General features: G+C 45.4%; 1 protein-coding gene across 1 annotated transcript in view; it reads right to left on the bottom strand.

The window, feature by feature from the left end:
• Window positions 1-26,651, bottom strand: part of LOC310783877 (netrin receptor UNC5C-like) — a 386,712-nt gene that overhangs the window by 95,667 nt on the left and 264,394 nt on the right. The window contains exon 4 of the mRNA XM_083644778.1: window positions 13,396-13,499. Within this exon, the coding sequence (XP_083500904.1) occupies window positions 13,396-13,499 (104 nt within the window). The remainder of the gene's footprint in view (window positions 1-13,395; window positions 13,500-26,651) is intronic.

The following is a 26,651-nucleotide window of genomic DNA, read 5'->3' as shown; positions in this document are numbered from 1 at the left end:
GAGAAGGAGGGAGAGAGAGTGAGTGTTAGAGAGAGAGAGAGAGAGAGTGTTAGAGAGAGAGAGAAGGAGGGAGAGAGAGTGAGAGTGTTAGAGAGAGAGAAGGAGGGAGAGAGAGCGAGAGAGAGAGTCAACAAAAGGAAATGGCTGAGGCAGGCTGACAGCTGATGCAGAGATTCTGCAATGGAAAACACACATTTGCGATGCGGCTCTGCACAGTTTGCTGGCTTTGGAATGGGATCTGACTAATAGTCAGGCGGCTTAGCAAAAACATGGGGACGCGCCGGACAAAAGCGCCAAATTTTTTCCACATGCTCTTCATCATCATAACTTGCAATTTAGAAGGGGAGCCACTTCATCAAGATGGTGGAAGGTGGCCATCTTGGATTTCCAAGATGGGCCGCCATGTAAAATCTATAAGTGCCAATATCTCAGCTTCCAAGCTACTTAGAAGGTCCATCTTGGTGTCAAAATATACATTTTCTGGGTCAAGGAATGCATTAAAGCTATTTAGAATATCACTAGTTGACTATCTTTGCCAATATTAAATAATTTGGTTTGTTCCTTCACAAAGGACTGGTGCTAAAATGCGCTGGAGATTGTTTCTCTGTCTAATACGACCATGCCATTATAAGAAAGGTATTTGACTTTTTAAAGAGATTGCTTTGAAACTTCTTTGTGATGTCTACATGTAACCTCCAAGAAATATTTTGAGTCCAGGAATTGCTCTTACCCAAACATCGTTTGAGACAACAATAATGCATTTGATGAAGTAAGTAACTTTAACCGTTCACTTTTACGTTAGAGAACCCTACGCACTGGCCAAATTTGTTCAGTGGAACTGGCCTCAAACACATGGTGAGGATAAGTGTGTAGTCATGTTTGGTGGCTTCCATATTGAAATGGCAATGTGGAAGACATATGGGGACTACTTGGAGGGCTCTGGATGGACCACTGCATTAATTGAGGCCGGTATTGCATCCTCTGGCACAGCCGACTACTTCCTCAAAGCATCCCATCTCACTAGGACAAGACATGCCCACCAAGTGAGTGCTCTGGCATTGGCAAAGCTGCAGGAAGATGCCTTCTTGGACATGACCGAGGGACCACATGATGAGAAGACCAAAGAAGCTTGGAGAAAAGATATGATCACCAAAAGTCCAACTTTCCAGTACTGGGATACCATCCTCTACATGGAAATTCTGGGTCTGATATTAGTGCGGGCCCACAGAGAACAAAATGTTCCCCTATATGTGGAGTCACTGAAGAATCTCGTCCCATGGTTCTTTGCCCTTGATCACCAGAACTATGCCAGATGGATTCCTGTCCACATCTGCGACATGGAAAGCTTGCCAACATCCATTCACAAGGAATTTGTAGAACATGGACATTGGGTTGTTCCCAAGACCACAAAAAGATTCTCAAGCATACCAATAGACCAGGCTCATGAGCAGAATAATGATCTTGTGAAGGGTTCTGGGGGTGTAGTGGGACTCACCGAGAATCCCTCTGCATTCAAAAAGTGGATGATTGCAGGGCCTGAACAAGCTTGGCTCCTTAAAGAGTTTGAGCAGGATTATATTTCAGAAGGAGGGAATAAACAACAACACCATGAAGAAGGAATGTCCACACAGAAGACATTCAAAGAGCAAGCACTAGCTCTGGTGCACACCATAAGCGAGATGAGCAATCCGTTCCTGGATGATACCCCTGAGCTTCTAATGCTGGATACACAAAATAAGGTTGATGAGTCTGTGGTGAACACAGTTCGCACAGTGGAATCAGTGGGCAGAGATCAGTACAACAAATACCATGAGACAGTAATCAGGGACTGCACACACTCCATTCCCGAGCCCATCAAAAATAACTCACTGCCTCTCTTCAGATGCCCAACACCCAAGACAAAGACCAAGCAGGCAGGGCAGATCTCAATGTTACAGAATGATGTGGCACTCTTCTCCAGATTATATATAGTCATGCAACACAGAGAGGGAGACATGAGCACCTTATTTAAACATGAAAACCACCCATACCCTCCCTCTCTATCTGACAGAGGGAAACTACGGCTGGGAAAGAAGTCAGATCTGCTGACTGTTCTGACACAGGAGACAGAACATAAACCTCCAGGTACTTTTGATGTCAAAGTATTCGATGGTGCTGCTGTGGTGCATTTCCTGTCCACTACCAACATAACCACATTTGATGAATATGCCAGTGATGTCTTTGTTGCCCATATCATGAAACACTTGGAGACCTCTGAAAGAGTTGATGTGGTCTGGGATACTTACATCAAGAGCAGTTTAAAAGAGTCAACAAGGGAGAAGCGAGGCAAAGGGATACGACGGAAGGTGGCAGGTCAGAACAAGTTGCCAGGCAATTGGCCAGATTTCCTACGTGACCCTACGAACAAGCAGGAACTCTTTACTTTTCTCTCCAGGAAGGTTGCATCCACTGCCTGGCCAGATGGCAAGCAGGTCTTCATTACATCTGGCATCACAGTGGTTGGCACAGACACCAGCCACTCCATGCTGCCATGTAACCATGAAGAAGCCGACACCAGGATATTGTTTCACCTGCTTGATGCCCTGGAGAAGGGGTCCTCTACCTGCTTAGTACGCACAGTGGATACGGATGTTGTCGTTATCCTTATCGGCAAGTTCCATGCCCTGCTCACCAAGTATCCAGCTGCAGACATCTGGGCTGCTTTTGGCACTGGCAAGAACTACACACATTATCATATAAATACAATCTGCCATGCTCTGGGCAAAGACAAGTCCACAGCACTTCCCGTCTTCCACCGTTACACAGGCTGTGACACAACCTCAGCATTCTGTGGGAAGGGGAAGAAGTCAGCATGGGAGGCTTGGAAGTCTTACCCCGAGGTCACCCAGGCCTTCAACTACATGGCGGCAAATCCACACGCTCCCGTGACCATAGATGACCGACACTTTTTCACTTCTGGAGCGCTACACAGTCGTCCTTTACGACAAGACAAGTGATCTGGAATCAGTCAATGAAGCACGCAGAGAGTTGTTCTGCCAAAAGAACAAAACAATGGATCACATTCCACCGACTCAAGATTCCCTGCTGCAGCACGTGAAGCGAGTTGACTACCAATCTGGGATCTGGGCGATATCTGAACTGGCCCAGCAGCCAACACCTAGTCCAGAAGGTTGTGGATGGACATTGGACAAAGACAGCCAGATCTGGCTTCCAGTGTGGAGCATTCTACCAATGGCTTCAAAAGCCTGCAGTGAGCTGGTGAAGTGCGGTTGTAAAAGCACAAAAGGTTGTGGTACAAAGTGCATGCAAGAAGGCCCACTGGAAATGCACAGAGCTTTGCAGTTGTAAATGTGACAGATAATTTGATTATACTGTACATGCAAAAACATGCTTTATAGTGTTAAAAAGTGAAGCTAATAAAGTTAAATTTAATTCAAATCATTCATGTCATCCATTCCAGCCCCTTAGCAACAGAGTTGAAAATCATGTGAATACATTCCCAGAATTAATATTTTTATTTGATATTAGCACAAATAATCATCTAGTGATATTCTCAATAGCTTTAATGCATTCCTTGACCCAGAAAATGTATATTTTGACACTAAGATGTACCTTCTAAGTGGCTTGAAAGCCAAGATACTGCACTTCTAGATTTAACATGGCGGCCCATCTTTGAAATCCAAGATGGCCGCCATCCGCCATCTTGATGAAGCGGCTCCCCTTCCAAATTGAAAGCTATGGTGATGGAGAACACATAAAAAAAAATTGGTGCTTTTGTCCGGCGCGTCCCCATTCTTCTAACATGTGTCCTTAAGCCGCCTGACTATAAGGCCTGGATTTACTGTGGCACGGTTTATCACCGGATGAACAGCCTCCCAAGGCTCCTATCCTCATGGTGAAGCGTATATGTTTATGTATGTATGAAGCTGTGCTTGTGGAATGTATAGGCCATAACAGACAGGCAGCCACACAGAGAGAGAGATGAGATGAGAAGATGAGAATCACTTTTATTCCTACAGTATAATGTGATTACGAGGATACTAGGAAGTTGACTTGTGCATGCAGGCAAAAAGAGAAAGTATGAATGTCTGTATGTGTGTGTGTGAAAATGTGCCTCTGTGTGTGTGTGTGTGTGTGTGTGTGTGTGTGTGTGTGTGTGTGTGTGCGTGCGTGCATGCGTGCGCATTGATTCATGTGTTTGTGTAAACATAATGATCATAATCCCTCCAAAGAACACCAACATTCCCCCAGAATACACTCACCACCCAAATACCACAGCAGACACAAAAAGCTGCTCTTAGTAAACGACAGTAGAAGTGCACTCGACGCAGACCTCCGACAAGGCCCACATCGCCCAGCCACACCCCCTACCCACCACTCGAACCCGGACCCTCTACGACCTTCCTCTATCCCTAGCCCCGCCCCCTTCCCTCACCACACCACTTCCCACCATCACATCCCCCTCCCCTCCCCTCCCCACCCCTCCAATCCCAACTCTCTACAACACACCTGCCAAACCCAAATCCAGCCCGGCACCTCATTTGATGTGGTCCGCAAGAGCTAGCAAAGACAACGATACAATTCTAATTAGTTCTAATAGCTGTAGGCTACTAGTTGTCTGTTTACCATAATTTCCCCCATAATTCTGCTTTCAGAGCTAGTTATTAATGAACTTATTACGAAAAACCAATAATAATCAAATCAGAGGCAATTATGTAATATGATAACAAGTAGGCCAGATACATTTATATCGTGTTACATTTACAACTTTGAGGGCTACCATGATACTGATGAAATTGAGTTTGACACCCGTGCACAACCTAGACGGCCCCTTTTCCCTAGCCCCGCCCCCTTCCTTGACCCGAATCGGATGGCATCCAAAATTCAACGGGTTGTTCGTTAGCCCGTGCTACAACAGCCTTCCCCCAAATCTGATGCAAATCAGATCCTGCTAACAACTAACAAACAGACAAACAAACAGACAAACAAACGGACAAACGGCGCCGAAAGCACACCCTGCTCGGCGGAGGCAATTACTCTGCACTGATAGACCATCGCAATACCATATTAATAATCTTAACGCCATTTCATTTCAATAATTCACCTAGGCGCTCGCAATAAAGAAAAAAACACCAGATTGTTGACTAATCTGAGGATCACGGTGATGTGATGACAGAGGTTGAGGATCAAGGTAAAATGTGATGGGAGATGATCCACGGGGCTTACAATGCTCGCTCCAAGAGGATTAAGCTAAAGATCTATTGAGGAAGGAGCATTACACAAATTGTTTTTGCGCACGCGCACACACACGTGCACACACACACACACACACACACACACACACACACACACACGCACACACACGCAGGCACACATGTTGCAAACAACATCAAAAATGACTTGAGCTCCTCTAGTGGTGGCACTCTTCAAAGCAGGAGAAGCCACTGCCTTCATTTGACACGAGAGCATCTCTAAACTGCGCGTGCTCTTCGAGCATCATTCATTTGGAAAATGGAAGCGCGCGGCTGAACGCACCCCCGAGCGCGCCATCACATCCACGAGGTCAAGCACAATCCACTTCTGCCTCTCATACCATTTATCTCATTGGATTAAAGATCAACTGAGAGAGTTTTTGATGCAAAAATGTGGCCTCGTGTGCCCGGCTAAACATGACTTTTTAAATATATTCCCTGCAGGCTGTGAATGGCTTTGTCTGTTTTTAAGCGCTGGAGCAGAGAGGACATGAATATTGAGCTCCGGCGGGGATGTGAAAGGGCTTTCCGGACAAATTCATTCAATAGTCACATCTGCTTCTATCTGAAAACGCAGGGCGAGAGCCAGAGAGTCACCCTGGACACGCTAATCCAAGCTGTCACCTGTGCTCTCTATGTGAAGCACTCCACCACCACCACCACCTCCACCGCTATAATAACCTCCACCACCACCCTGCTATAATAACCTCCAGATACATTTGGCTCGTAAACGTCATCATAATGACACATTAACAATGGTGACTGCGGGGACTTAAATGTAAGTGCGTGTACACAGTATGTGTGTGTTTGTGTGTGTCCGTGTACAGTAAGTCTGTGTGTGTGTGTGTGTGTGTGTGTTTGTGTGTGTGTGTGTGTGTGTGTGTGTGTGTGTGTGTGTGTGTGTGTGTGTGTGTGTGTGTGTGTGTGTGTGTGTGTGTGTGAGAGGGAGGTAGCCGTTAGTGGTATGGTCACACCAGAACACTGATGGCTTGTGACAGAAACGTCATACTGCTTCATACTGGTTATAACACACAGTCACTCACAGGAAATGACAATGACGGCAACTGCTATGGAGGTTAGAGGCCTTCACTGACTACATTGTGTGTATATGGGGTGTTCGCACGCACGCGCACACACACACACACACACACACACACACACACACACACACACACACACACACACACACACACACACACACACACACACACAGCCGTGGATGTCCTGGCTACCTCCCGATCAGGACGGTGTGTGTAATGAGAGAATCTAAGAAGGATTTAAACGTTACTAATGTTTAATCCTTCTTCAAATAGTATTTGACAGTAAAATGTGAAGCTTTTTCTTTTCTTTTTTTGACAGTAAAATGTGAAGCAGCAGACCTCAGCTTGGTGTTCTAGTGGCCCTTGGCGACCAAAATTAAAAAAAAAAGTATGCAGAATAGAATTGAAAGAATAATTCTAAGTCAGTGAGATATATAAACTTCCACTTAGAGATGTGACACTTCAACAGGAAACATACATTACTTGCTCGGAATAATTTGGTTGATACTTCACATAATAGTGAGTTAAGGGTTGTTCTGATATACGGTAAATCATAAAATGTTAGTACAATCTGAAAATAACAAATTTTCTTCGCTTTTTCAGCTGAAAGCAAGTCTGCCAGCCCTAGATTCTCACTTATAATGTATCTTGTGAAATAACAGTACAGTCAGAGGATGTAAGATAACACCTTGATTAACCATTATCTAACTGACTAAGGTGCACTAATTTACGGTTTACGGGGTGGATCGAGTGGTTTAGAATTTGACCAGGAATTTGACCAGGCTCCAGACACATATCCATTTACTGTCTGTCTGTCAGTCTGTGTGTGTGCGTGTGTGTGTGTGTGTGTGTTGGTGTGTGTGTGTGTGTGTGTGTGTGTGTGTGTGTGTGTGTGTGTGCGCGCGTGTGTTGGTGTGTGTGTGTGTGTCTGTGTGTGTGTGTGTGTGAGAGAGAAGTGGAAGGCCTGTCACCACACAATGATGTGTTTACTTCATGCAGCTGGGGCAATCAGTCACACAGAGAGACAGACGCAGACAGGCACACACAAACATTCACACACACACACACACACACACACACACACACACACACACACACACACACACACACACACACACACACACACACACACACACACACACCTGCTGGTGAAGTCTATTGGCTTAGCTTGTACTGGCCTTTGGGACATTCCTACTTTTCCGCTTTTGCTATCAGACTACTTTCCCATTCAGTCCCCTCTAATTCTGAATTAAGCTCACAATATGACTGGTCCAACACGTAACGCTGCGGCCCAGATGTGTGTGTTACAGAGCTGCTGAGGTCCAACACGTAACGCTGTGGTCCAGATGTGTGTGTTACAGAGCTGGTGAGATCCAACACGTAACGCTGCGGCCCAGATGTGTGTGTTACAGAGCTGGTGAGAGAGTTTCAGGCTCCTCCATCAACTTGGACGGGTGATACCCGACAAAGATCTCGCACAGCATCTCAGAGTGGTGTACTGTCGATAACACAAGCCGCAGGCTACAACTTAGAAGACTCAAGCAAAGTAAATCAAACTACCTGCAGCAGTGTGTTTTTTTTCACAGAAATGGAATGACCCAGCGGGCCTGTACTGGTTTGCGAGTTGTGTGAATACACCGTCTCCGTCCAATATTGCCTCTTCTCCGTTGTTGAACTGCTGAACCCTGCCAGTGGAATCCAGCGGCACGCCATCAGCTTTCAAAGCTTTTCCATCACAGTCTAAAGAGATTAAGATATTTCTCGACGCTTCACGCGGCGCCTCTCTCAGACGCCGGAGATTGAAAGGGAGCGAGAACATACAGGAGATTGATTGACGAGCAGCACTTCCACACAGCAAAGTGAAAAGTGCATGACGCTCTATCTGGACTGCTTGGTGCAAACACATTTCCCCTGCTATCTGGGATTGGTTTGACCTCCGCCTCTCAAGGCCAACAGTTGGGCAGCCGTTAAAGTGATCCCTGGCTAAACTGTCCCTTAGCGTGTCTCTCATCATGCTTTTATGTGCGGGTGTGTGTGTGTGCGTGCGTGCGTGTGTGTGTGTGTGCGTGCGTGCGTGTGCGTGTGTGCGTGTGCGTGTGTGCGTGTGCGTGTGCGTGTGCGTGGCATGTTGACAGCCACGTGATGCCAGCTGGGCATTAGCGTGGCGGGTATCACATATCACAGCACCGAGCGCCGTCAACCCCCGTCACATTGACAACTTTACAACGGTCGTCAACTGGTCGACACGGCAACCGCAACCCCGCTAATATTAGAACGTTTATGGAGAGGTCACAGGACACCAACATGGAGCTGTCAGTCAACGAAATATGAGGTGTGTCTGTGTGTGTGTGCGTGTGTGTGTGTGTGTGAGAGAGAGAGAGACATCAACAAATCAGATTGAAATACTGTAGAAGTGTGATCTTACTCACAACTCCCCAGTGCTCCTTGTGGCTGTTGAGTAGCAATAAGCAACACATGAATGAAGTCAAAAAGCTACAACGATGAGATGTCATAATGATCTCATCTTCTAAGGGGTTTTTAGGAGCAACACAACGGTTTGAAGTGAACTCCAGAAGATATACAGTAGGATTGAGATCGTACTTACGACTCCCTAGTGTTTCCTCGTGGCTTTTTACGGAGCCATAAGCAAGACATGAACTCAAGGAGATACAATGATGAGATCTCCTCCATTATCTCACCCTATGTCCTAAGGGGCTTTTAGGAGCAAACACTTCAGATTGAAGTGATCTCAAAAAGATATACAGTTGAGATTCTCACTATTGTCTCAAGAGTTAAAGAAAGATAAGATGTTTCCTCTGGGACACAGAAAGACAATATGGCTGACAGAGTGAATGGGCATGATCAAAACAAAGAGAAATAGAAAGTGGGAAAGGATGGAAAGATTAAGCTAAGGCTGCACACACAGGTCATGATCAGGTTTTCAGCTTAAATGCCTGTAATCAGCAACAGCAGACAGAGGAGACAGACCAATCAGCTTCAGCAGACAGAGGAGACAGACCAATCAGCTTCAGCAGACAGAGGAGACAGACCAATCAGCTTCAGCAGACAGAGGAGACAGACCAATCAGCTTCAGCAGACAGAGGAGACAGACCAATCAGCTTCAGCTTCAGCAGACAGAGGCGACAGACCAATAACTTTCCTCTGAGATCCCATTATGACAGGGGAAAGGAATGGAAAAGGTAGCAAATTGAACACATTGGGAAAATAGCTCTGTGTAAGTCTGTGTGTGCCCTTGTGGTGTGTCTGCACGCATTTGTGTGTGCCTGAACGTGTTGGTAAGTGTGCGTGCGCGCGTGTGTGTGTGTGTGTGTGTGTGTGTGTTTGCATGTGTGTGTGTGTATTCAAACAGGTGTCATAAAATAAAATAAAATAAAATAAAATAAAATAAAATAAAATAAAATAAAATAAAATAAAATAAAATAAAATAAAAATAAAATAAAATAAAATAAAATAAAATAAAAGTATGGGGCTGTGCACATTGGACCAGTGTATTTGAGCTGCCAGCGCCTTTCTGCAATTCATTCTCTATGATAAGGATGCACTCAGAGCGCCCATCTTTGAAGGACCACACCTGGCGTTTAAGCGCTCTTGGCGGCTATTCTTTTTTTTCTCAAGCTGAAAAAAGTTCAACATTTGGAGGAAAAGCGCGCTGCTCGTCATTGTCACTCCTTCTACCTCTTCTCCTGTCAGGGGGATCTTCAACCTCCGCTGCTGCCAGAATTGCCAATAATCTGGCTTTCATGTTTACAGTGTGAACAATCAACAACATCAAACAGATGAAAGCAGCTGGCTACCGTCCGTGTGATCGTTGTGTCCTGAACTGTACTGCACGCCACTGCAGGGGGAAACAAAACAAAGCACAGAAAAAAACATGCTTCGTGCGCTGTGTTTTGTGCACATTGGAAGCGCTCTCAACATGATTTCCAAAGCGTTCTTACAGTATGTAAAATACACGCATCGTGTCTGCACGGCCCCTAAGAAAGCCTTCTTATGTGAAATACACGCATCGTGTCTGTACGGCCCCTAAGAAAGGAGACGAGGCAGCAGTAGCAGGAGTCATCAGGACACATGATGTGGAGATTTGTCTGGCAGGTGATGTGCGTCGTGTGAGTGACAAACACAAACGCTGAGAGACAAAGAGCACGCAAATGTGGGTAATGCGTGTGCGCGTGCGAGCATGTGTGTGTGTGTGTGTGTGCGAGCGTGCGTGCGTGTGTGTGTGCGTGTGTGTGCGCGCGTGAGCGTGCGTGGTGTGTGTGTGTGTGTGTGTGTGTGTGTGTGTGTGTGTGAAAGTCTCTGAAGCTCTAAGCTCTTCCTGTTAAACTGGTCGCAAATCGACCAATTTATTTGCTTGACTTCCCTCAGAAGAAGCATTGGAGAGAAAGTGAAAAGCACAACTGGCAGGCTTCTGGAGTGAGAGAGAGAGAGAGAGAGAGAGAGAGAGAGAGAGAGAGAGAGAGAGAGAGAGAGAGAGAGAGAGAGAGAGAGACACAGAGAGAGAGAGACAGAGAGAGAGAGAGAGGGCGAGAGAGCCTAGCACCACATTTCAGTATTCCCTACCATGTCTTCTCTCTCTCCTTCTCTCTCTTCTCCCTTTGTATGCTGGTCTGTCTGAGCCCGTCTCCCTTCTCTCTTTTTCCATCTCTCTCCTTCAGTCTCTCTCTCTCTCTCTCTCTCTCAGAGGAGCTGTGTACTTAGGCACAGTTGAAAACGACTATCAAGCTCTAAGGAGCGAAACCTGATTTGCAGTCTCCTTATCCGGGAGCGCAGCCTTCACAAAGTGCTGCGCGGCTCTTCACAAAGTGCTGCGCGGCTCTTCACAAAGTGCTGCGCGGCTCTTTACAAAGTGCTGCGCGGCTCCTCCCCCAGTGATCGACAACATTAAATGATGTCTTTTTTATCCATCCAGGTGGGAACAAAGCCAGATGCAACCAACAAGGTAAAGAACCATCTGAATTGCAGATGAGGTTATTCACCGTAGTTAAAGGCCTTTGGGGAACGGACGTGACATTCTGTGCACTTCCAAACTGGATGTTTACTGTATCACGTGTTTGATGAGTGAATAACATGTTTACAGTTCCATGTATATATTTATATATGAGGGGCGTTTGCTGCTTCAGATCTCTTGGAATGGCAATAAGGACTATCTGAGAAGACACAGCCAGCAAGAGGTGCTCTCAGCTCCAACCATGACAACCACACATGAATAATTCTTTGTGAAGGAGAGTGGGAAATCCACTTTGACCAATGATTGTCTTCATTAGTTTCTGCAACAAGCGCAGGTGAATAGAGCAAGCCCAGAGAGAGAGGTGGGACAACTAGTGCACGAGCTGAGAAGAAAGACCCAGAGAGAGAGGTGGGACAACTAGTGCACGAGCTGAGAAGAAAGACCCAGAGAGAGAGGTGGGACAACTAGTGCACGAGCTGAGAAGAAAGACCCAGAGAGAGAGGTGGGACAACTAGTGCACGAGCTGAGAAGAAAGACCCAGAGAGAGAGGTGGGACAACTAGTGCACGAGCTGAGAAGAAAGACCCAGAGAGAGAGGTGGGGCAACTAGTGCACGAGCTGAGAAGAAAGACCCAGAGAGAGAGGTGGGACAACTAGTGCACGAGCTGAGAAGAAAGACCCTGAGAGAGAGGTGGGACAATTCGTGCACGAGCTGAGAAGAAAGACCCAGAGAGAGGTGGGACAACTAGTGCACGAGCTGAGAAGAAAGACCCAGAGAGAGAGGTGGGACAACTAGTGCACAAGCTGAGAAGAAAGACCCTGAGAGAGAGGTGGGACAACTAGTGCACGAGCTGAGAAGATAGACCCAGAGAGAGAGGTGGGACAACTAGTGCACGAGCTGAGAAGAAAGACCCTGAGAGAGAGGTGGGACAACTAGTGCACGAGCTGAGAAGAAAGACCCAGAGAGAGAGGTGGGACAACTAGTGCACGAGCTGAGAAGAAAGACCCTGAGAGAGAGGTGGGACAACTAGTGCACGAGCTGAGAAGATAGACCCAGAGAGAGAGGTGGGACAACTAGTGCACGAGCTGAGAAGACCCAGAGAGAGAGGTGGGACAACTAGTGCACGAGCTGAGAAGAAAGACCCAGAGAGAGAGGTGGGACAACTAGTGCACGAGCTGAGAAGAAAGACCCAGGGAGAGAGGTGGGACAACTAGTGCACGAGCTGAGAAGAAAGACCCAGAGAGAGAGGTGGGACAACTAGTGCACGAGCTGAGAAGAAAGACCCAGGGAGAGAGGTGGGACAACTAGTGCACGAGCTGAGAAGAAAAGCCCCTGCAGTCGCACATTTGTTCATGTAACTTTCATGCAACTCAAATTGGCTCTCTGGAGATATTGAAGTCTGGATCCTTGGATTGGTGTTACCTTGCTGCAGCAGAGCTTTCAAGGAAGTGTCACTCAGAAAAGCACAGCAAAAGCACATTTCTAAAGATATTTTAGAGATACCCGTCATGGGAACCTATTATGCTAACCTTCAAATTGTTCAAGCTTAACTTCCCGCATAATTTTTCTTGTTTGTAAAAAGCAGAGATAATAATGTGTCACTTCCGTTGCATTACATTAATAGATGATTAATTACCAAGTGGAAATGCCATAGTTCTTATGGGTCTTCCGAGTTATTTGTGACATGCGTTTGTTTTGAACTATTCAATTTTGCGATGTCTGCTTGCTTTATTCATAATAGGGCTACTTTAAAAGTGGCCATTTAACAAAGGATTTTGCATTCATAGCCAGCACACAATCCAATCAGCGTGTGACTGTAGGAGCTGCAGGGAGAGAGCCGAGGATAACGTGTGCCGATCAAACCGCCCCGCTCTGCTGTCTATCATTCACAGTTCCAGGCAATTTCCCAAAGTGTCACATCTGTAATTAACTCGGCATTTTGTGGCGCTTTCAACTTATTCCCACTTGATCATTTCCATTTGAAAACTTAACTGTGCATTGTCTTCCTCCCTCACTCTGTCTTCCTTCCTCGGCTCCATCACTCCCTCACTCTGTCTTAGTCTTCTTCTCTCTTTGTCTCACGTCTCGCTTCTTATTCATAGCAGGTGCAGGTTAACGGTAGCGCCGCACGTACCTCGGCAGCCGGTATGCCCTCCGGAGGGCGACACTGTAACAGCACTTCTTGCTCCAGAGACACTTCCTTTCCCAGGGGCTCCTGTTCAAATGACTTCTTCAGGTCTGCAGGAGGAGAGACAAAGACAGGCAGGAGGTTGAATGATTCATAACACAGACAGATTGTTATGCGCAGCACACACTGCATGGCACATTTACCATGGAGATTTAGTACCTGATGACCTCCATGACTTAGATCCCTCTTTAATAAATACAGTTGGTGCAGTAATCACTGGCAACATGGAAAAGTGGAAAATGGCATAAATAAGAGGATGAGTGCTAATGTGTTTGACTGATTCCTATATATGTATGCTTCTGCTTCCTATATTTCAAACAGCTCATCCTGTCATCACAACAACAAAGGAGTGTATTCTTGGGGGAAATAAGCAACCTTTAAGCAATATTGGTATTAATTTGTTCCCTTTCTGAGCAGGCCGAGTGACGCTGGACAATATTACACTGTGACGACGACGTCAACAATATATAAATGGAGAGAGGGGGGGGAAAATCCCAGGGGAAACCGGAGGTGTGTGGGTGGCCATTTTGGAGAGAACACCCTGTCATTCTTTATTTAGGGAGGCCATTTTGGGGACGGCGCCCTGTCATTGTGTGTTAAAGTGTGCTTTGGGCTCCGTCCGCATGACTCAGCGCTCGTTTCCCGAGGTGACAATGACACGGTAATTATCGGTGGAGTCGGTGGTTAAACTCAGTCATGCATATATATACTGTGCTTCCCCCACTCTCAGTTCAGAAACATACACAACAAGGAAAAACACTTAGCAGTGTATTCTTAACTGGTAACTAATGCAACCCCCCCCCCCCCTCCAACACACACACACACACACACACACACACACACACACACACACACACACACACACACACACACGACCAGAGAAGCCACTATGAAGCTGGTTCATACTTCATACGCTAAACATAGATGTCTTTGTTGCATGCCTGTCCCCTTCATCACTGTGCCCAACATGTGCTACCTTCCTCTCCCTCTAGAGTCTAGATGGACCTGCCAGAGATGAGTCTAGATGGACCTGCCAGAGATGATGTGGGAATCAAGCCGGCCAAAGACAATCATGATCCACACTAATGATGGTCCACCGACACGCTGTGGTAAATGCCAGCGTTACAGAGCAGGGAGGGAATGCTACATTTCAGATGGTTGAGCAGTTTTCATTTGGGGGGGAAACAGAGATCAATCCATGCAATCCTCAGTAGCTTGAAGACACTTAGCCAGATGTTTGGATAGGAACAGGAGAGAGAGGAGGATGACGGGGTGGGGTGGAGCGGGTGGAGGGGGTGGGGGTGCTAGAGTAGAGACAGGCCAGTAAAGGGAAGATGCAGTAAAACCCTCATCTCTCTCATATCTTTGTTTCTGTGATCCGCTATAGCCACCTTAACCATGCCACCCTCTGCAGAAAGAATATCATTCACCGAGAGACGTCAGGGAGGGCAATGAGCCTCAGCTGTCTATGTGAAGGTTTTTTCTCTGACGTGTTCTATATCATTTTGTCATTCACTCTGGACCTTTCCCCTTGTCTGTCTGTCACTGTTTTTCACCCGCATTCCTTATAAACCGACCCATATAGGCCTACTGTACTGTATACATGTGTCCTTATAAACCGACCCATATAGGCCTACTCTACTGTATACATGTGTCCTTATAAACCGACCCATATAGGCCTACTCTACTGTATACATGTGTCCTTATAAACCGACCCATATAGGCCTACTGTACTGTATACATGTGTCCTTATAAACCGACCCATATAGGCCTACTCTACTGTATACATGTGTCCTTATAAACCGACCCATATAGGCCTACTGTACTGTATACATGTGTCCTTATAAACCGACCCATATAGGCCTACTCTACTGTATACATGTGTCCTTATAAACCGACCCATATAGGCCTACTCTACTGTATACATGTGTCCTTATAAACCGACCCATATAGGCCTACTCTACTGTATACATGTATCCTTATAAACCGACCCATATAGGCCTACTGTACTGTATACATGTGTCCTTATAAACCGACCCATATAGGCCTACTCTACTGTATACATGTGTCCTTATAAACCGACCCATATAGGCCTACTGTACTGTATACATGTGTCCTTATAAACCGACCCATATAGGCCTACTCTACTGTATACATGTGTCCTTATAAACCGACCCATATAGGCCTACTGTACTGTATACATGTGTCCTTATAAACCGACCCATATAGGCCTACTGTACTGTATACATGTGTCCTTATAAACCGACCCATATAGGCCTACTGTACTGTATACATGTAGCCTTGTGCTGGCAGGCAGCTGAGCTCAACATGTTCAAACAATTAGAATGCCACAGAAAAGGCCATAAAACAAAGTGGAACCTGAGCGGGGTGGTAGACGACGCAGGACTTAGCAAGTGACTTTATTTATGGATCTGATCAGAGGTGGAATTATGAAAAACGAACATTATACAGGGAGTGAAGGGGGGAGAGAGAGAGAGAGGGGGGAGAGAGAGAGAGAGAGGGGGGAGAGAGGGAGAGAGAGGGGGGAGAGAGAGAGAAAAAGGAGATTTTTTTCCACCCCCAACCTTCTGAAAACCCAAGGGTTTGGAATCAGAGGTCTCCAAACGGCCAGAGGTAAATATACCAATAGCAAGAAGGTGTGGATAGAATGACCTGCAAACTGCACTTTGTAAATTCTCTATCACACTTTGGACTGTGTTTGCCAGATTCAATCTGCAGCTGGAGAGTTTACTGGGAGGCAGGGAGAAGAAAAGTGACCGCAAACTCTCCACACACACACTCCCTGTCACACACACACATACGCACGCGCACGCGCACACACACACACACACACACACACACACACACACACACACACACACACACACACACACACACACCTGAATACACAAGTATATAAGCTCAGATGTAGATATCCATAGACAGACATTTGGTGGGTGGTGGTGAGCAAAACTCAATTGGAGGATTCATGTCTGTAGTACTGTATGTGTGTAGTGTAAATGTGTGTGCACATGATGATATGTGTATATGTATTGCCATGCATGTGTGTGTGTGTATTTCTGTAAGGTAGTAAGACAGTGATTTGAGCCATAGAGCTGCACCTGGCTAAGCTAGTGGCAGACATCCTAAAACTAACTAGTGTGACCGAGTAGGGATGATAGCTCACGCTGCTAGCAGCCTAGCACACACCTGAACAAGCATCTGCTGCTGCTATTCTTGACTCATCAACACAGTCATCTATGCAAACACTCGCTGAGATGCAATATGTTACATCTAAAATAGTGTTTTATAAAAACGCCCTGAGATAGCAAGAGCTAACAGCTCTGAATCTCAGCTTCTTCTGAGTGAAGAAGACAAATATATTATTCTTTATGGATTATGAGCTGTGTTTAGTATTGTATTGCAACATGTGGTGTTGTTGAGTCGATCCATTGTTTGAGTTGAAAGATTGCCATGATGAGATAGTGTTGTACACTTCACATAATAGTATGTGTCAGTAACACTTCATACTAGACGTGTGTACAATTGGATTCCTCTGGACACTGCTGTTACAGTAAGGACAAGTCATTACCAGTGTTGGGCAAGTTACTTTCAAAATGTAATATACTACATATTACTAGTTACTTTCATTTGAAAGTAATGTTACTTTCCAATATTACTTTCTGTCTACAGTAACTCGTTACTTATTACTGATTACACTACTTTTGCATTACTTTTACCAAAACAACAGCAGCAGCAGAATGACATCGCTGCCCCGGGACCATCCCGAAAAATAATTTCAACCGCCTTGAAGTCAGTGTAAACAATCCAAAATTCTAAATGTTATTATTTTCCTTTGTTATTGACATCTATAGTGGTTATTTGCATAAAAACACAGTTTGATTAGGAAATTATTGTATCTTTTTCATGTGCTTTGATTGAATAAAATGTAACTCAATTTGTAACTTGAGTTACTTGACAAAGTAACTGGTATAATATTACTGAAATCCTATAAGTAATAAGTTATATTACCGAGTTACTGCTAAAAGTAATATATTACATGTAATATGTTACTTTTGTAATGGGTTACCCCCAACACTGGTCATTACTGTAATCCTATTGAAATGGAAATGTCTCAGTTCTGACAGACAGTGTTCTCCACAGGCTGCAGATCGCCTCGCCTTCCTAGTTGAACTTGTTTTCACTGCGTCTTCTCTCTCAGCAAGCAATAGTTCCATGCATGTCCTCAAATGTGACATTGTTGTCTACATGTAGATGGAATCGCCGGAGTCCAAAGCACCAACACAGGTTCTTAGTGCCTCTTGGTGAGGAGCGCTGCTGACTTGCTAGACTGGGGTGGCTGCCAGCTCCTTGACGCTATATGGAAGTCATTTAAACATGAAGTGAATGGTCTGGCCTGTTTCAAAGTGATATCCATAAGCTATATATCCATAAGCTATATATCCATAAGCTATATATCCATAAGCTATATATCCATAAGCTATATATCCATAAGCTATTTAAGCAATATATCACGAGAGCAAGTGTGTTGTGGTGAATATATCCCGCTGATAAGCTGTTATCCCACGAGGCCGCAGGCCGAGTGGGATAACAGTTTATCAGCGGGATATATTCCACAACACCACGCAGCTCGAGTGCTATATTGCTTTTATAAAACGGTTTCCAAGTATAATAATATAATAATAATAATACTATAAGTCCGACTGGCATTTTATTCTGATAGTCAGTTGAAACACTACTGTAAGGCGGGACCTCTAGCAAGAAGATAGACGTGCGGGTGATTTGATTGGATCGTTCTGGAGACTGAAGTCGACATTGGTTAATCCTGGCGCTTGCTGAGAGGTTTTGCATAGCCCGACACCAGAGCCATATGCCTACACCAAGTAACGTTACGTCTTATTTAGAAAAGCGGGGTTAAGAGTGAGGGCGCGCGAGAGAGGGGTTAAGACATTAGCCCGCGTCTATTCTTGTACAAAACATCATTTTCTGCGAAGTATTAGTAAAGTTATAAGCGAAGATCGATTCACAAGGATCTGAAAGTTGTCTCCGCCATTTTGTTTTTGAGGTAACCAAAGCCAAGAGAGTTGCGCCATCATGCGTCTGGCTGCAAGCGAGTAGCTTTTTGTTTTGACACTACTGTAAGGCGGGACCTCTAGCAAGAAGATAGACGTGCGGGTGATTTGATTGGATCGTTCTGGAGACTGAAGTTGACATTGGCCAATCCTGGCGCTTGCTGAGACGCTGAGAGCTTTCTGGAAAGCACGGAGCTCGAGCCTTTTAGTAAGAGAGTTGCCATGGCAACCAATAACCCATGGCCATGGGTTATTGAACTCGGTTACTGGAATTATACAATGGCTGTGAACCAATCAGATTGCTTGATTTGAGAGAGCCGTTTTATAAATATCCATAAGCTATATATCCATAAGCTATATATCCATAAGCTATATATCCATAAGCTAATGCACTGTTCACATAGTAGCTGTAGTGGCAGTATTTTACATGATTCCATCTTTGGGACATTTCTACTTTCTACTTTCACTTTGTAGAGTTTTTGAAGGACGGCTGCAGCAATGACAGAGTAGCCTATCCTCTATGTTTGTCCTCTACATACAGAGACTATAAGAGGGCAGTGTGTGTGTGTGTGTGTGCGTGTGTGTGTGTGTGTGCGTGTGTGTGTGTGTGTGTGTGTGTGTGTGTGAGAGAGAGTGTGTGTGTGTGTGTGTGTGTGTGTGTGTGTGTGTGTGTGTGTGAGAGTGTGTGTGTGTGTGTGTTTGTGTGCGTGTGTGCGTGTGTGTGTGTGTGTGTGTGTGTAGGTGTGTGCGTGCGTGCGTGCGTGTGTGTGTGTGTGTGTGTGTGAGAGTGTGTGTGTGTGTGCGCGCGTGTGTGTGTGTGTGTGTGTGTGTGTGTGTGTGTTTGTGTGTTTGTGTGTGTGTGTGCGTGTGTGTGTGTGTGTGTGTGTGTGTGTGTCCTTTTACTCTCCCAGTTCCCAAGTGGACTTTTAATCACCTTATCTGTCAACTGCAGTATACATGCTTGCACACACGCACAGTTTGCACGGACGCACGCACGCACGCACGAGCACACACACACACACACACACACACACATACACACACACACACACACACACACACACACACACACACACACACACACACACACACACACACACACACATACATTAGATGGACCGTTTTTTATTGCTGAACCTGTTGACTCAAAGTCACTCTCTGGGTATTTCATCAGTATAGTTTCCTTACAGTAGCTAACTGAGACAGAGAAGGTGGCAGAGAGGAGAGCCAAGGAGACAGTGAGGGGGAGAGAGGGAGAGGGGAGAGAGAGGGAGAGGGGGAGAGGGGAGAGGGGGGAGAGGGGAGAGGGGGGAGAGGGGAGAGAGGGAGAGGGGAGAGAGGGGAGGAGCAGGGGGAGGTGGATTTGTTGAATGGGGGCTGAAAGATGAAGGAGAACAGGAGAGGAGGAGGGAGGGAGACGTTGGCACTGGCAGCACACAGCAAGAATAACATGCATACTTTCTCTTACAGTAATACTATGGCACGAGTCCTGGGCTCGCCCACTGTGCGACCTCGCTCGCGCACGCGTGTGTGTGTGTGTGCATATATAGCATATATAGTGTGTGCATATATAGCATACAGCATATATATATACACACACACACACACACACACACACACACACACACACACACACACACACACACACACATATACACATATATATATATATATATATATATATATATATATATATATATATATACTGTATAACCTGTCAAAGCCTTTTTTTATATCCATAGCACTGACTGCATAGACCTTATTCGCTAACCCCGGACAGCGCCATATTGGTGACATACCGTCCTGCAGCTGACGACTATAGTAACGGCCTTATTGTCGTTTCTGTTCCATTACAAAATAGCGATGGTAATGACAGCAATAAAAACCCCAGAGTTGTTGTTTGTATGCTGCCGTTAATGCCTGTAATAATAAACAAAAGAAAAAACGAGGTGAACAGACTTTGCTGTGAGGAGCTGTCAGAAAGTTTCACCTGTCTCTCCTAACTATCCACACATCTCCTGTGTGCTGACGTATCCTCTGTTTCGCTCCCTTCACGTCTGTGGACGGTAGAGATAGAAACAAACCACGGGGACTTTATTGCTGTCATTCGTACAGCCATGCCTAACGCAGGTCACCATCCGAACACAATTGGAACGATAGAGGGTAACGCTAACGGCGGCTAGCTTCCTATAAATGCTGCTCTCACATAGGTTGTCACTTAAAGCTGCAGCGCTATGTCAACAATATGGCGGCGGTGGGCGTGCCCGTACGTGAGTGACGTCAATCGAATAAGGTCTATATCAAACCATTCAATAAAAGCACTTGCTCTGACTTGTCTAACTTATATCATCTCTATTTATCTACCTTAGCTCTTTCCCATCCAACTAGCAATCCATCAAACCTCCCAGCCATCAACCGCCTTTTGATTGCCGCCTCCTTTATCAAGCTATAGCAATCTTATTCAAAAAGACAAGCAGAAGGAAAACACAATGTGTCTGCTTTACCAAGGCATTTAAAGCTTATAAAACACAATTGACACATCACTCTGTTGCCCCGCTTTCCCTTCAGTTGAAATAGTCTCTTCCTCTTCAGAGGGTCGAGAAGTGAAAATGCACAAGATAAATAGAACATTGCCTTGTGATCAAGCTAAAACAAGGCTGTTTTTAAAAGTGGACATTTTGGAGATCCAGCTCCAGATCTCACTCGTCTTTTCATTTGGACAGCTAGTTAAATCACAAACAGGAAGCACTCTCTCAGAGATCCATGCCTTTAATTACTACATGTATTGTCATTGTTTCTGTTCTCTGCAGATGACTGAACAAAGCCTTTTGGATCGCCAAACATTACATCCCCCCGTCCCCCACGGTTTAGATAGAAGATTGAACTGTGCTCAACATGAATCTACTCATTATCAGATTGTGCATGCGAAGCGATATGAGGAGACCTTATGAGAGTGATTTGAGGACACGGAGTGTTGCTGAGGCTGAGTGATAACTTCATAATGCAGTCAGTCCCTGCGGGGGCCGACAGCCTGAACAGAGCATGATGCTTCATTATAGGAGTAATCACCCAAAGCTTTGCCCTAAATCCAACACATGGCTACTCCCCCCCCCAACACACACACACACACACACACACACACACACACCTGGATAGATAGATAGATACAGGGAGATAGATGGATAGATGGGTAGATAGATAGATAGATAGATAGATAGATAGATAGATAGATAGATAGATAGAGAGATAGATAGATAGATACGTATATAGATAGATAGATAGATAGATAGAGAGATTGTGAATGCAAAAACAAAAGAGGGGGAAAGGTATAAAAACAATTGTCACAGTTGTAGACACAGAGAGAAGGAGGAGGTGACTGAGAGAGGAGACACACTTCTCTCATGCCAACCAATTCTAGGAACAATTTGCTGGTCTTAATTAGTAAGGGAGATGGTGAAGCGAGTTGGCTGTGAGAGTTGATTTCCATAAAGATTATGAGGATGAAATTAAAGGAGATTATAGCAAACGGCTCAAGGGATGAACTGAAAAGACACACACACACACGCACGCACGCACGCACGCTCGCACGCACACACACATCCCTGTTAAAGGGGCTATGACAGAGACATTTTAGCCAGTTTGGCAGCCAGAATGCATGTGTGTGTGTTTTACAGAAAGCGAGAGATGTCAATGGAAGGTGAAGGTGTGTGTGTGTGTGTGCGCACCTAAGGGAAATGTGAGCACAGTAGAAGAGTATAGCTGTGTCATAACACTTTAAATGAGGCCACTTCAGTCCCAAACCGCACATTTTATTAATTTGTTGAGAATCATAAACCACAAAAAACACATTCACCACTTTGTCACTTTTTTAGAAAAAAGGGGGGATTGAAAAGTGCATCTGGAACATGTGCAAAGTGTTATTCAGGGTGAATCCCACGCTGACATGAAATAAATAATGTAACAAGATGGTGGAAGTATCTATTCAGAGTGACCTTTTCTTTGCATAAACTCCTCAATCATTTGCGTTCTCCCCGAGATCAGTGTTGTGGCCTTCTCCTCTCACTGCACCTCCTCCTCCTCTTCCTCTCACTGCACCTCCTTCTCCTCTTCCTCTCACTGCACCTCCTTCTCCTCTTCCTCTCACTGCACCTCCTTCTCTTCTTCCTCTCACTGCACCTCCTTCTCCTCTTCCTCTCACTGCACCTCCTTCTCCTCTTCCTCTCACTGCACCTCCTTCTCCTCTTCCTCTCACTGCACCTCCTTCTCCTCTTCCTCTCACTGCACCTCCTTCTCTTCTTCCTCTCACTGCACCTCCTTCTCCTCTTCCTCTCACTGCACCTCCTTCTCCTCTTCCTCTCACTGCACCTCCTTCTCCTCTTCCTCTCACTGCACCTCCTTCTCCTCTTCCTCTCACTGCACCTCCTTCTCCTCTTCCTCTCACTGCACCTCCTTCTCTTCTTCCTCTCACTGCACCTCCTCCTCCTCTTCCTCTCACTGCACCTCCTCCTCCTCTTCCTCTCACTGCACCTCCTTCTCTTCTTCCTCTCACTGCACCTCCTTCTCCTCTTCCTCTCACTGCACCTCCTTCTCCTCTTCCTCTCACTGCACCTCCTTCTCCTCTTCCTCTCACTGCACCTCCTTCTCTTCTTCCTCTCACTGCACCTCCTCCTCCTCTTCCTCTCACTGCACCTCCTTCTCTTCTTCCTCTCACTGCACCTCCTTCTCCTCTTCCTCTCACTGCACCTCCTTCTCCTCTTCCTCTCACTGCACCTCCTTCTCCTCTTCCTCTCACTCTGCCTCCTTCTCCTCTTCCTCTCACTGCACCTCCTTCTCCTCTTCCTCTCACTGCACCTCCTCCTCCTCTTCCTCTCACTGCACCTCCTTCTCCTCTTCCTCTCACTGCACCTCCTTCTCCTCTTCCTCTCACTGCACCTCCTTCTCTTCTTCCTCTCACTGCACCTCCTTCTCCTCTTCCTCTCACTGCGCCTCCTTCTCCTCTTCCTCTCACTGCACCTCCTTCTCCTCTTCCTCTCACTGCACCTCCTTCTCCTCTTCCTCTCACTGCGCCTCCTTCTCTTCTTCCTCTCACTGCACCTCCTTCTCCTCTTCCTCTCACTGCACCTCCTTCTCCTCTTCCTCTCACTGCACCTCCTTCTCTTCTTCCTCTCACTGCACCTCCTTCTCCTCTTCCTCTCATTGCACCTCCTTCTCCTCTTCCTCTCACTGCACCTCCTTCTCCTCTTCCTCTCACTGCACCTCCTTCTCCTCTTCCTCTCACTGCGCCTCCTTCTCTTCTTCCTCTCACTGCACCTCCTTCTCCTCTTCCTCTCACTGCACCTCCTTCTCCTCTTCCTCTCACTGCGCCTCCTTCACTTTCTGTCTAAAACAACTTCTTCCACTGCTCAACTTAAACTGTTATTATGTTTGCGGTTAGTTTGTTGCCTCAGGCACCTCTACATAAGCACATTCAGAGCAATTATCCCAAATGGGTGTCTCTGCCTGCATGCTGCTATAGCCTCGCCAAATCCTAACGCGTTCCCCTGCTGGAACTGCCAAGGAGAAAAAAAGAGCAAACTCAGAGGCTCAGGAAGAAAATAGCAGGGAAAGTAAAGTAGTCTGCTTTGGTGTGCGGGAGAATCATTTGGACATCCAATTTCCTACATGACCATATGCAATGGAAACGGTCAGGGCTTAAACACAATAAAACACAATGATATAAATGATAAGGCACGAAGAGACTATGGTAATATCTAATAAACAATATAAGGGAGAAAAAACTTTAAACAGGTTTCTAATGAAAGGAAAGTACATTTGGTGTAAAACTGTAAAACTGTAAACAATTTAAAACAGAAAAAAAACTGTTCTTTCTGTGGCAGTAAAGTATGGTATAACGATGTATTTAATTGCATGGCTTTCTGCTTGTATTCGTCGAGTCATTAGTTGTTGTGAGAGGTTATTGAAGGAGAGCGACTCAAGTCATTATAGATGCTCATATACAGTGTTTGTGGAGTCTGCACTTGAATTCCTAATTGCCTATCAACGCCATCCCCATAATTACAATAAACAACAACGCTGCAGCATTCCTCACATTTTGCCAATAACTGTCCCTGCTGAACGCAACCCTGCCCATCATGGCCATCGCCTCATATTAGATAGAAATATCGACCTTGAGTGTCACAGTCATTTTCTCGGTGGTTATATAAGGAGTCATTTTTCTCTAAGTGACTTTGGAGAGTCTTTTTTTCCACTTCCACCCGTCTATTCACTGAACTGCCCAACCTGTCATTTCAACACTTCACAACCGGTGATCAGTCCCAAACACATCATATAACAACCTCTTTCAACCGGTGATCAGTCCCAAACATTATACAACATCTTTCAGTCAAGTTTTTGCAGACAACACACACACACACACAACAATTCTTTCCACTGGCATGGGCCAGGTACTATGGAGCCGAACAGTTTACGCTTGATAGTTGGTCAGATTTGGACCCGAAATGAGTTCCAAAATGAGCCTTCCAGTAGGTCTGTAAAGGAAAAGTAGAACTATTTTTGAATGAGCTTGGTCCCTAGTCTCGCACAAGAGGTTTTTCATTTTGATCCTGAGTGAAAACTGATTAGGAGAGAGAGAGAGAGAGAGAGAGAGAGAGAGAGATAGAGAGACACACAGAGAGAGAGAGAGAGAGAGAGAGAGAAAAGAGTATAAAAAATAACAGAACTAAAATGCATTTTTGAAGTGAAACATATGCCGCTGAAAGACAACTAAAACCTTGCTGCAATAGAAAGCGCGCTCTGCATGTCACTGATGCCTACGGACTATTTTGATCAAAACACATAGTAAGTGTGTTGTTTGATATTTTGTTATGGTAATATGGAAAACCTTTTCATGCAATGTGGATAAAAAAAATAGTACTTTAGCAAAGACGAGGGTTTGAAGACAGGGCCAACATCTTTGACGATAACATCGGTGCTGTAAAGTTGACTAACATCGAGAAAAGATCACAAACGCTCTAAGAACGTTTGTCTGATAACAGCCAAATCGCTCGACAGAGAACAATGTTTTTTTTAACAGCTTAATAATATAGTCATAGAATAAATATATATGTGGTTTGCTACATTTAAGACATGTACTATTATTATTAGGCTTTGACTTTAGAAACCAATTCCAACCAATCCAACACTGTGGGTTACCACTCCAACACTTCAGAGGGGAGTGGAGCAGTGCTCGACATCTGGGGGAAAGCTTGCTGGCTTAGAGGAGTGGTGAAACATCATAACCACACATACAGAAGTCCACATACTGCACGTGCACAAACCCACACATATTCTCCAGCTGCTCGCTGTAAAAATGTTGACTTAACGTTGGTAACGAAAATGAAGTCTGTTTGAAAGCTAGAAGGCAAAGAGATAAGACTGTCTGGCCCATGTCACCATGAGAAAAGCACTGGAGCTTCTCTGCTGGCTGTGAATGGAGGAACAGACATAGCCACTGTGTGCACACACTGATTACAGCCAGGGTGCGTTTACAGGGAGACAGGGCCACTTCCTGGCTCATAACTGCTCATCAGATTGCACATGTATGAGTGAAACTTGTGAGCAGCTCATTTCATGGCACGAGGGTTGGGCTGACCCACTGCTGTGTTGAGATGATGGGGTTCGAAATGACTGGGTGTAACCCAAGTGACCAAAACCACAAGTGACATTATGAAGTAGCAATTCCTCTAGTGTCCAGTAGAGGCCAGCTTCAAATCCAACTCCTCCATGCACGTCAATGGGACCACAGCCATACGTCTCACTAAAGGTTATGACCGCAGTAGTGAGTTTCACTTCTTCCAATGTGTGTCTTTATGGAAACTTTCAAAAGGATTGCGTCAGTTGTAGATCCTATAATCAAACAGGGTTGTTTTCGTGTCAGTTGTATATCCTATAATCAAACAGGGTTGATTGTGTCAGTTGTATATCCTATAATCAAACAGGGTTGATTGTGTCAGTTGTATATCCTATAATCAAACAGGGTTGATTGTGTCAGTTGTAGATCCTATAATCAAACAGGGTTGATTGTGTCAGTTGTATATCCTATAATCAAACAGGGTTGATTGTGTCAGTTGT

The sequence above is a fragment of the Poromitra crassiceps genome (assembly GCF_964638095.1).
Source record: "Poromitra crassiceps genome assembly, chromosome: 10".
In the NCBI taxonomy this organism is placed as follows: domain Eukaryota; kingdom Metazoa; phylum Chordata; class Actinopteri; order Beryciformes; family Melamphaidae; genus Poromitra; species Poromitra crassiceps.
This window is presented reverse-complemented; position numbering and strand designations above follow the sequence as displayed.